This window comes from Erythranthe guttata, chromosome 9 (assembly GCF_056151865.1).
Source record: "Erythranthe guttata isolate IM_541 chromosome 9, IM_541, whole genome shotgun sequence".
In the NCBI taxonomy this organism is placed as follows: Eukaryota; Viridiplantae; Streptophyta; class Magnoliopsida; order Lamiales; family Phrymaceae; genus Erythranthe; species Erythranthe guttata.
In genome coordinates, this window is record NC_142541.1 from 9,945,398 (window position 1) to 9,957,860 (window position 12,463).

The 12,463-nt window shown below is 35.5% G+C and overlaps 1 protein-coding gene and 1 pseudogene across 1 annotated transcript; both read left to right on the plus strand.

Moving 5' to 3' along the window:
- Positions 1-460: 460 nt before the first annotated feature.
- On the plus strand, positions 461-3,847 carry LOC105977257 (uncharacterized; annotated as a pseudogene).
- A 4-nt stretch (positions 3,848-3,851) lies between these two features.
- Positions 3,852-5,020, plus strand: LOC148768040 (uncharacterized). The gene is made up of 4 exons (XM_088822837.1): positions 3,852-3,992; positions 4,074-4,130; positions 4,205-4,315; positions 4,387-5,020. Exons 1-4 carry the CDS (start codon positions 3,879-3,881, stop codon positions 4,864-4,866), a joined length of 762 nt encoding a protein of 253 aa, XP_088678963.1. The 5' UTR covers positions 3,852-3,878; the 3' UTR covers positions 4,867-5,020.
- Positions 5,021-12,463: the final 7,443 nt, after the last annotated feature.

Genomic DNA, 12,463 nt, shown 5'->3' on the forward strand with positions numbered 1-12,463 from the left:
ATCTATAAGGACATCAACTCATGTCTAATGCATCTTGTTTATTGTTGGTAATCATATTACAGCAAAGAAAACAAGTGAGACATGGAATTTCTTCTATCACTATTTGACATTTTTGTGACACTACATGCATAAATTAGGAGAAATTTTTTTGAGTTTACCTCCATAGATTGATTTCTAATGTACCTCGCAAGTCATAATAGAAGCTTAAAGATATTACTGTACGAAACAAAAACAAAAAAAATAAAAAAAATATATGAGATGGTGTCGAAGCGAAATATTTGATATCTGTAGAAAGGAGCCGGAAACACATATCAGTATGTGCACAAACCAAAATCATGATGTTCATATCAACTAATAAAAATAAGATCACTAACTTTACAGGCTTAATTGATCACTTAACTGCATCATACAACTATAAATTTCAGAGAATGTACTGCAATCAGTATGAAAAACTTAAGAGTTAACTGCAAAAAATCCCCTAAACTTTGGACGTTTTTGCGCTTTACCCCCTGAACGGAAAAAAGTTGCACGAGCATACCTAAACTTACGTATTTTTAGCACCGATTAAGAAATAGTCCATTTTTGGACATTTCTGGCCGGAATCAAAATCACGTGCCTTGCACGTGAATATAGCAGGGGTAAAATAGTATTTTCCCCTTAACCCCCCTTTCTATCTCACGTTTATTCTTCTTCACTCTTATTATTCACTCACAACAGTTTTTTCCCCTTTACGAAATATTTAGGGTTTTTCTATCTCTGCGAAATTGGGTCGATTTCTGTCCGCTCCTGAAGTGCAAGATGGTATGGAGGTTGCGACAAGCCAGTAGTGATGTTCTAGATTACAGTATGATGTTTGATTTGTTGATTTCCATGTCTTATTATAACTTTTGAAAAGAACCAATTTTTTATGTTGGGTTGTCGAGTTTAGGTCGAAAACGACAATGAAAATAGAGTATAATACTAAAGTGCCCAGTTTTTTAATGGTTTAAAGCATATGGAAACAAGACATTCTTGGTGTTTGTCTGCTATTGATTTTTTTCAAGTTCTGGACCACTTTGTGGGCCATTTTTATTTATTTATTATTGTTTAATCAATTTTTTTATTTACAGTTGTTGACTTAGTTATTTGTTGTTGTGTTTTATAATCCAGGTCCTAATAGTGAACACTTCACAATCAAAATGTATCATTCCGGCAAGTTTCTAAACCTCAGTGGAAGGTGTTATTTGGCTGGAGATATTCACTTCTTCGATTACTGCTCAGTGGATGAAATTTCTATGATAGAGCTTACTGAGATGGCCAAGGAGTTAGATTTGAAAGATGTAGTTGGGTTCCTCCACAGTAGACATGGGTGTGATGATTTAGTTTTGCTACAAGGCGATAGTGATACATTGAATTTAGTGCACTTTCTTGATGAGGAAAGGGTGGCTGCAATTTATGTTCAACATCAAAGCGTTGAAGAGTCAGGCAATGAGAATTTGGGTGAGTCATCTGCACAATTTCCAGAAGTAAATGAACCAGTTGGTTATGCAGGAGATGATGATGAGCCTGATGTGTATGAAAATGCTAGTGATGCCTCAGATTCTGATAGTGTGCCTGAGTTGAACCATTTTGATGATGGTTTGATTGATATGAATGACAGTGGAGGCAGTGATGTGCAATCCCTTGGGGAGGATTCAGAATATAGTGATTTCTTGGTTGACAGTGAATGGTTTGAATCTGATGATGATGTTGACTATGATGACCATGTTGACTTCAGTGTAGAATGGGGTGGCTTAAGTCATAAACCATCAGCAGACAGTCCAACTGTCAAAAAGACCACTAGAAGATCTAAGAGACTGAATAAAGTGGTTCATGAAGAGGTGGCATTCACTCCCAAAAAAAACCAATTCACACATCATAAGTTCCCTGTTTTCAACCCTACAGTGGACATGGTCAATCCTCAATTTCAACTTGGTCTCTGCTTCTCTGATATGAACACTTTCAGGGATGCTGTGAAACAACATGCTGTTATAAATGGCAGAGACATTAAGTTCTCAAAGAATGAGAAAAACAGAGTTCAAGCAGTATGCAAACATGAAAGTTGTCCTTGGAATGTTTATGCATCAAATATGAGAGGTGAGGCCACCCTACAAATTAAAACCATACATGCAGTCCATGAGTGTAATAGAAAAGAGAAAGTTGCTTGTGCTACTTCTAGTTGGTTGGCCAACAAGTATCAGGACAAATTAAGAAGTGATCCAAACTGGCCAGTTGACTCAATGATGAGTGTTGCTCAGAAGGACTGTAAGCTGTTGTTCAGTAGACACCAAGTGTATAGGGCAAAAAAAAAGGCTACAGAAATGAACACTGGCTCAAGTGTGGAACAATATGGGCTTGTTTGGAGATATGCTGAAGAAATAAGAAGATGTAGTCCTAACACCACAATTAGAATCAAGACCAGAGATGATGGAGGCAAGCTGAAGTTCAAAAGAATCTACTTATGTTGGGGAGCACTGAAGCAGGGCTTTCTAGAGGGGTGTAGACCCATAATTTTCCTTGATGGTTGCCACCTGAAGTCCTCTTATGGGGGGATTTTATTATCTGCTGTGGGGATAGATGCCAATAATGGTATCTATCCATTTGCTTATGCAGTTGTTGAGAAGGAGAAGAGAGATTCATGGGTGTGGTTTATGGAGCTGTTGAAAACAGATTTGGAGATAGAAAACTGTGGTCTGTGGACTATTATGAGTGACAAACAAAAGGGATTGGTTGATGCAGTTGATATGGTGATGCCTAACTGTGAGCACAGATTCTGTGTGATGCATTTGTATTGCAACTTCAAGCTCTCACACAGAGGATTAGCTCTGAAAAATATCTTGTGGCAAGCTGCAAGGGCTTCAAGAGTTGTTGACTTTGACAAAGTATTGAGGGAGTTGGCTGCAAAAGACAAAAAAAGCATTTCAATGGCTTGCCAAAAGGCCAGCAGCACACTGGTCTAGAGCATATTTCAGTTGCAATTCCAAGTGTGACACTCTGCTGAATAACATGTGTGAAAGTTTCAATGCCTTGATTTTAAGGCCTAGGATTCTGTCCATAATTGACATGTTAGAAGCTATTAGGATGATTTTGATGAAAATGATTCATGTGAAGAGGGATAAAATGGCCAAATACAGAGGGGAAATATGTCCTAATATCCAAAAGCAGCTGGATGTTTCAAAAGAGAAAGCAATAGAGTTTATTGCACACTGGAATGGGAAGGATCAATTTGAGCTGGAGGGTTGTTTTGGTTCAAAGTTCAAAGTGAATCTAGGAGATAAAACCTGCAGCTGTAGAAGATGGCAACTCAGTGGAATCCCCTGTGCACATGCAATTGCAGGGATGTTTCATATGGGCTATTTACCTGAAAGTTATGTGGACAACTTCTACAGAAAAGAAACTTATTTGAGGGTCTATAACCATCTGATGGACACACTTGATGGCCATGAAAGTTGGCCACAATCAGGAAAGCCTAAATTGCTTCCCCCTGACATTGAAAAGATGCCAGGAAGACCAAAGCTAAACACTAGAAGAAAACAACCTGGTGAAGCTAATGGGCCAAAGGATATACCAACAGCAACTAGCAAAGGTATAGCAAAGATTGGAAAGATGGGCAGGCAAGGTGTGATTATGACATGCAGCCACTGTCAAGAAAAGAGACATAATGCAAAGGGATGTCCATTGAGGAAAGCTAGTGGAATTGGCCAAGTACCAACCACCACCAAAAGAAAGGTATGAGCCTTACATTAATTAAGTATTTTCAGTATTTTTTTATGTGACTTTATTTGTAATTATATACTGTTATGAGCTTGTAGAGAAAAGAAAAGAAGACTGATGTTGGAACTAGTGGAGTTCAATCTTTTATGCCTACTGCAACAAAATCAAGTGGAGTTGAAACTGTTAAGCCTACAGTTGTTCCAACAAGAACAAAGTTACCAGTCACCAGAAGAGGAAGAGGCAAGAGACCAGTGGATAAGGTAATTGTAATGATTTAATAGATTATTCTTATTGAGGTACAATTAGTCTACCATTATACCATTAATACTTTTGCCTAATAGGTTCAAGGTGGACTAAGATTACTTGATGAAGAGGATGATGAAATGCATATACCTACAGTAAGTCTACCATCATAGGGCAAGTTGTAAGATATTGAATTATGTTGATCTTGATTTACTCTATAATTTTGCAGTTTCAAAGCACATTTGGGAGTGATTTACAGTTTGAAAACAATGCTGAGAGTGATTTGCAGATTGACCTTGATTTAATTGATGAAGTGTATGCTGAATTGAAAATGCCTCCAGTAAGTGTGTGCTGAATTGTAAAATAGATGATTTTGACTACATGATTTTGACTTATTGTATATTTTTGCAGGCTGAAAACAATGATGTCAATAAAATGCAAAATGAGAGTGAAGTGCATATTGAAAGCAATGTTGAGATTGAAGAGAATGCTCCAACTAAAAGAACATGCAAGAAGAAACAATCACATCCACCTACAAAAGGGCCCAACAAGAGTCTGGGGATACTCAAAGCAAGAACACCAAGGAGACCATTTTTTTCCTCAAAGAATGCAGCCCCAAGTACACTTGAAAGCAGTCAACAATCACAGCCACCTGTTCAATCAAAAAATGCAAGTGACAAAGGCAAGGCTGTAGTTGGAAGCACTCAACAATCAAGAAATTCAAATGTTACAGACAAGAGTGCAGTTGGAAGCAATTTCAAGCACTCAACAATCTTGTCAAGTAGCCAGCAGTCTTATCCATTGACTCATTTTCAGCCAATGAAGGCAATGATGATAGACATATACAACAAGAAGCTCACAATGCCAAGCACCCAACAATCAAACACCTAAACCAAAAAATCATCCATTTATTTTGTCTGATTTGTTTTTTTGAATTAAACTTGCTTTTTGTGGATCCACTAGGTGGATGAAACCTGCATCGTTTGGATTAAACTTGTGTTATTTTGTAGTCATCATGATTTGTAGAATTTTTGTATGGATTAAACATGTGTTATTTTGTATGGATTAAACTTGTTTTTCTCTATTACATTATGTTGATGTTTCTGAATTGAGTACATAGCAACACAAAGAAGTCAATTTTTTTAAGAACAAAACAGACAACTAAATTTCAGTAAGAACAAAATAGACATACAAATAGAGTGCTCAAATTGACAATTAAATTTCATTAATTCATTAGAAACAGCCATTACATCAAAACTAACCATTTTCTAACAGAAAAACAGAGTACTCCAAACACCCAAATACATAACCACTATATCACTTTACAGAAAACAATACACAATTAACGATGAAACAAACATTCCAATCCACAGCCATTTTTTCATTTCTTGTTTCTTCTTCAGGTCCTCTTCAAGCTTGTTGATCCTACGAAGCAAACCAGGTATGATCTGACGAGCTCTTTCACACATAGGTGGATCAATCCAAGCAAAATAGTAACAACCCCCAACTTGCTAAAAAAAGAGAACAAATTCAGAAGAAAAAAGAATGAATATAGATGTCTTGCGAAATCAAAATCAGAAGAAAAAAGAAGAAACTTTACCCGATATTTTTCACACGTGGAGTATCTCCTTCCTGGGTTGAGGTCAGTCCATGAAGTTTTCATGGTTAGCTTTCTTCCACAGTGGCATGTCAAATCCATTCACGAATTGGGACTCAAATCGCGTGCGAGAAGAGGGAAAATGGGGAAGAAGGGAGATGCAGGTTCTTAATTTAGGGCAAAATTGTGTTAAAAAGGGGGGGGGGGGGAGAGAAATGGAGGGAAAATAAGAAGAAGAATTAGCGGGAGATAGAAAAGGGGGTTGAGGGGAAAATACTATTTTAACCCTGCTATATTCACGTGCAAGGCACGTGATTTTGATTCCGGCCAGAAATGTCCAAAAATGGACTATTTCTTAATCGGTGCTAAAAATATGTAAGTTGAGGTATGCTCGTGCAACTTTTTTCCGTTCAGGGGGTAAAGCGCAAAAACGTCCAAAGTTTAGGGGATTTTTTGCAGTTAACCCAAAACTTAACTACAATGAATAATTTCAGAAATCAATACCATAAACTCTATAGTTAATTAATGAATTTACCCGATGTTTCAACCCAAAGAAGAAGTTGAAGTCAATTGAAAACTCTAGCTATGAATGACCCGAATCACGTCACAACTTGCACTTGTCAAAACCAATTCAATAATTGTATTACCAAACTAATCATTTTGGACCTCATAGAATAAAATTATCTGCGAATAACACATAAATTGTTAGCGAAAATGGCGAGAGATAAGTGTAGTGAAGAAACATGGAAAGATAATCTCTAATTGCCCTCCAATACAACTTTCGAGTTTCTTGTATTTTTCTTGCCAATATAAGTGGACGAGACAAGAGCAAAGAAATAATAAATAAAGCGAAATACTAAATCCTAGAAACTGTAGTCAAGAAAGGGCATTTTCAGTACACCCTATACATTTTAGTTTTATCTGTGTTAATAACGAATAATGAAATTGCAGAGGCATTTATCTAACTCGACATCTTTATATACGCCTGATGCCTTCGGAGAAGGGATTGTAGTACATCCCAATGCAAATACAACATTGACACAGATTTACACTACTCAAAAAGAACCATTTTTTTTGTAATATTATGACACATTATGAACAAGTACATGTATTAGATCATCGGCAAGATAAAAATAAATTTATTTTAAAATATAAACCTTGTGTTGTGAGAGAAACATTCATTCAGGTTTAAATAAATGAAGCAAATTAATTGATATTTGAAAAGCATTTCAAAAAACTCTACCCCGTATCAAGGATTTGAGCTTAGGATTGAGTGTAAATCTTGAGAGAGTACGATTGATGCAGGCACCAACCAAGACATGACTTTTACACAGCTATAGTTCGACAAGCTTTACTCTGCTAGTAATAACCGAAGAACTCAAACTGCAAATCGGGACTTGGGTAGAATTAGAAGACAATATACATACTAAACCACTTAATTTAAAATATCAGAGAAATATCAAAATAATTGATAAGTGTTGAGTGTAGATTTTACGCTCAATACGTTTACTTTACGTGGATATTTTGTTTAGATTTAATTATATTTGTGCTTTAATTGATTAATTTTGTGTTTTATAGGTGAAAACGAGAATTAGATGTCCATGAAGGAAAAAAAAAAAGATAAAAAAGAAAGGAAAAAGTTGCAAATAAGGAAATAAATCAAATTGGAAGAAGGAATCTCGCCACAGCTTTGGCAGTGTCCACCATTTCAAGCATATCTCTCTCATACGAACTCCAAATCATCTGATTGTTGCGGCATTGGAAAGCTAATTTCAAGGGCTACAATTCTTATTTACGCAACATTCCTACATTCGGAGTCCAATATGGAGAAAATCGAAGAACAAGTTCTGATAGGTGAAAGTGGCGGAAATTGATTCCTATTAGGTTTCCACTACTTCCTTATCAAGAAAAACGTATAAAAGAAATAAGTCTCTACACCATAAGCACGGAAATTTTACACCACAATACGCGAGGAACGAAGATCAACGAAGACTCAATCATAGTTTTTCTTATTTATATTTCTCTAATTTTCTTTATCATAAGAATCACGAGTAACCAAGTCTTTAGTTTCTAGGATTTTATTTGAAACCCTATGTGGGATTTATGAACCCTTTTCTATGATTTTATGCAAGTTTTAATTCCGGATTATTTCTCCTACTTGTTTTATTAAGTGCATGAATTTGATCACCTTATGTGCTTTTATGTTATTTTAATCGCATGAATCGGAAGATCGGGTTAATAATTAGAACTGTGGTAGAAGAGCTTTTGTGGTATTAACATAGGAATATAGTTAATCTCTTAGGTAGCCATTATTGAGATTTGTGTTTAATGTTGTGTTCTAGAATTAATTGCGTAGGAATACAGTAATTGAATCTAGAGTATTAGAATCGTAATACACGCGGAAGCGGGTTATGATTAATTTAACATCTCAGGTTAATAATCCGGGTTAATTACTTGCATAATTGAAGGAATTGGGAGAATAATAATCACATAGGGGGGAGAATAAAATCCTAGGCTTGTTTACTTTTATTAAATCTTCGTTTTAAATTGCTTTCTTGTTTTTGCTTGCCTTTTTAATTTAGTTAATTCTCTCTAAAGTCGACTGTGTTGGGTGGGCTTGAAATAATTGCTAGAATTTAGCGTCTAGGATTAAGTAATTAAACATTCCCTGTGGGTTCGATATCCGGACTTAATTGTCCACTTTACTACTTGTACGATACGTGCACTTGCGTGTAGGTTTTCGGCCAACAAGTTTTTGGCGCCGTTGCCGGGGAGTATTTTAATTATTTATTTTATTTTAGCTCTAAATTTGAACAATTTTCACGATTCACCCAAATTAAATTTTTTTTTTATTTATTTTATCTTTTCGTTTTAATTTTTTTTAATATATATTTTTTCTTTGGTTACATGTCAGGTTACAATTTTCGCACACCTCAAACGGGATATGAATGGCTTCCGTATGGCGAATACCTCCGAAATACCTATGATATGCCGTCACTTTGTTCAATATGTGGTGGAGAGATCATTACACTAACCAATGTTGGTATGCATCGAAAGAGAATAATTTTATAGATAATACCAACGGCGGTTATTGGAACATATACACCAACACGCCACGAGAACCCACTGTTCAGGAGTGTTATTTGAACTCCGTCCTTGAAGAATTTATGAAATTCACTCAAGCATCTATCCGAAGACTGGAGATACAGTTGGAAGAATTCAAGCGTCAGAGGTCTCTTGAAAATATTTCAGACGATATCGAGAATGCTTGCAACAAAGAAAATCCGTCTGAAATTTGTGGTGAGAAAAATCCTTTAGACCTAGAAAATAGTGTCGATGGGAAGGAAAAAGAAATAACGAAGACGCTTAAGGATGATGAATCTGAGAATGCAATCGAACTAAACTCCAAAGATTTCTCGGAACAAGAGAAGAAGGAGATGGATGTGGTTAGTGCAAATATTCAAATTGATGATCTTATTGTTATTCCTGACGTGCCTTTGAAGGCATCAATAGAGGTTGATCAGAAGACGAATGTGTTTGAAGTGGAGGTTATACGCGGACGTGAGGTTTTTTGTACCAATTTGAGGGAGCGGGTGATGAAGATCCCATCTTGGCTTCGTACCGATTGATTACAACCAAAAAAGATTACAAGCTAAAGTGGACCCTCACATATTGCAATCATATCCCTGTATCGGTTGCAATTAAAGTGACAAAGCTCATGGATGGATGCACAATCTTCAAGGCTTTGGATTGGACATAACAATTTCAAGAAGCAAAGTCCGGCTGAAGACTTAAAATTTAGCGCTTCTCGGGAGGCAACCCGAGCATTTATCGTTTTTTTTTTCTCTCATATTTTTTCGTATTTTTAGTTGTTTTTAATTTTCTTAGAATATATATAAGCGTGCAATCTAATAATTTAATCATATTTGAATTTTTAGGTCGAAAAACGGACAAAAAAAGCCCAGACGGCCGTCCGAAAATCAAGCCAAAACCCCAGACGGCCGTCCGGAGAAGATACGACGAGTTGTGAATCTACTGTTTGTGAGACGGTCGTCCCAAAAACATTGCAAAAATTGGGACGGCCGTTCGGAACAGCCCTGAAAAAAAAAATCTTTTTTTTTTCCAAAAAAAAATAAAAAAAGAAAAAGAAAAAAAAAAGGTGTTTGCTTCAAAGAGGAAGATATGGAGGGGTGCAACACGTGGAGGACGTTTCAACTAATCAAGGTGTATTCTATCCTTTAACTTTGTTTTAATTACATTGAGGACAATGTAAATTTTAAGTTTGGGGGTGGAAAAACACTTTTTATATGCTTTATATGTTTTAGATTGCATGATTTAGGATTTTTCTTTTTCTTTTTAGTCGTTTGCGTTTATTTTATTGTTTTCTTTAAAAAAAAATTGCTTGAGTCGAATGCATCGATGAGTTATGATGACGAGAGATGATCAATGTTTAATGATGAAATAGCTTGTTTTGTGTGATAAGGATTATATGTTTGTTTATCTTTTGATTCAAGGGAACTTAGAAGCGAATTATTGCTAGGAATCACACTTTGTGCATTGTTTTGGTTGAATGTTTTGTATTTTAAATTTGGAATTAATTTGTGCTAGATCATGCTATGTTCGGTTTTAGAACTCAACTTAGGAAATTTATGATACGAAGTATTGAGTAGTGAGTGATTTGGGATATGATTTGGGCCTTCTTTGAACCGTTTGAGCCTTTCAAGCCGACTTTTTTTATCGAAATTACTTAGAACCTTGATTTGAGCCTCGGAGAAAAGGTGTTCTTTCTTTTAGCCATGTGTATAAGGTAGAAAAGTGGAGATTCTTGAAAAATTACCCCTTGGAGTTCGGTCGAAATGTTTTTTATAAGATCTCTCTTCTTCTTAAAAAAAAAAAAGACGAAGAAGTATATAGGCTTCTATATATATTTATAAAAGAAAAGAAAAAAAAAAAAGAAGAAGAAGAAGAAGAGACTAGAAGGGAGAAGAAAGGACTAGTTGTTGAAATTATTTTTGAAAGCTCGATCCATTGCCTCAAAAGCAAAAGTGGAGACTTTTGAACTTTTGGGAATCGAGTTTATTAAAGTCCTTAGAGGTGAATTCATTGTTTCAAACGCCTATCTTTCAAATTTTGGCGTAATCACCTCAATTCAAGAATAATAGCCACATATACCCATATTTCCTACCTCGAACCAAAGAGCCTAACAATTGGAAGCCACAAAGCCCCAATGATCCCAATAGCTTAATGTTTGATATTAGTAGAGTAAAATAATTTGGTGAGTATTTGGAGTCAACCATATGCATGTAAGCATAAATTTTTTCTATCTTTAATTTACAAATATTGGATGCTTGAAGCAATTGCATGATTTGTGGTTTTTGGCTATGGTAAGTGACTAAGTGCTTTTGAATTTTGAGCTTGCGAATGCCTAAGAATTTTCATTATAATTACACGTTCTGAAAACGTGAAGCTGGTCATTAATCTATGTGATGAGATGCGGTAGTTGAGTAATTTGTTTACGATTAGATTTTGCTCGAGGACAAGCAAAAGTTCAAGTTTGGGGGTGTGTTGAGTGTAGATTTTACGCTCAATACGTTTACTTTACGTGGATATTTTGTTTAGATTTAATTATATTTGTGCTTTAATTGATTGATTTTGTGTTTTATAGCTGAAAATGAGAATTAGATGTCCATGAAGGAAAAAAAAAAGATCAAAAAGAAAGGAAAAAGTTGCAAATAAGGCAATAAATCAAATTGCAAGAAGGAATCTCGCCACAGCTTTGGCAGTGTCCACCATTTCGAGCATATCTCTCTCATACTAACTCCAAATCATCTGATTTTTGCGGCATTGGAAAGATAATTTCAAGGGCTACAATTCTTATTTACGCAACATTCCTAAATTCGGAGTCCAACATGGAGAAAATCGAAGAACAAGTTCTGATAGGGGAAAGTGGCGGAAATTGATTCCTATTAGGTTTCCACTACTTCCTTATCAAGAAAAGCCTATAAAAACAACAAGTTTCTACACCATAAGCACGAAAAGTTTACACCACAATATGCGAGGAACGAAGATCAACGAAGACTCAAGCATAGTTTTTCTTATTTAATTTATTTCTCTTATTTTCTTTATCATAAGAATCACGAGTAACTAAGTCTTTAGTTTCTAGGATTTTATTTGGAACCCTATGTGGGATTTATGAATCCTTTTCTATGATTTTATGCAAGTTTTAATTCCGGATTATTTCTCCTACTTGTTTTATTAAGTGCATGAATTTGATCACCTTATGTGATTTTATGTTATTGTTAATCGCATGAATCGGAAGATCGGGTTAATAATTAGAACTGTGGTACACACCCCCAAACTTGAACTTTTGCTTGTCCTCAAGCAAAAACTAGCAACTATCAAAGGGACACTTTTAACAAATGCCTCTCATACATAGATTAATGGTCAATTTCATGTTTTCAGAACTTGCAATTGTCATGACAATTCTCAAAAATTTACAAGCTCGTAATTCAAAGATACGTATTCAGTTACCCTTGCCAAAAACCACAAACCATGCTATCGCTTCAAGTATCCCATATTTGCAAATTAAAAGTGGAGAAAATTTATACTTACATAATAATATTCAACTCCAAAGACTTACCAAATTTCTCTACTCGGCTAGTATCAAATAATTGAGCTATTGGGATCATTGGGACTTTTTGGCTTTCAAATGTTGGGCTTTTGGTACAAGGTAGAAAATATGGGTAAAAGTGGCTACTCTTCTCCTTTCATCTCACAATTAGTCACTAAGAGTTGCACTTGACGGAATTTTTAACTCTCGTTCTTGACTAGAGGTGTTTTCGCTAGAATTTAGCTTTTGGAATTATTGCGTCACCTCGAAGGACTTATAAC

Coding starts and splice junctions, on each gene's coding strand:
- LOC148768040 (XM_088822837.1), top strand. CDS start 3,879: ATGCCTACTGCAACAAAATCAAGTGGAGTTGAAACTGTTAAGCCTACA. Junction 4,131..4,204: donor ATGAAATGCATATACCTACA/GTAAGTCTACCA, acceptor ATAATTTTGCAG/TTTCAAAGCACATTTGGGAG. Junction 4,316..4,386: donor CTGAATTGAAAATGCCTCCA/GTAAGTGTGTGC, acceptor ATATTTTTGCAG/GCTGAAAACAATGATGTCAA.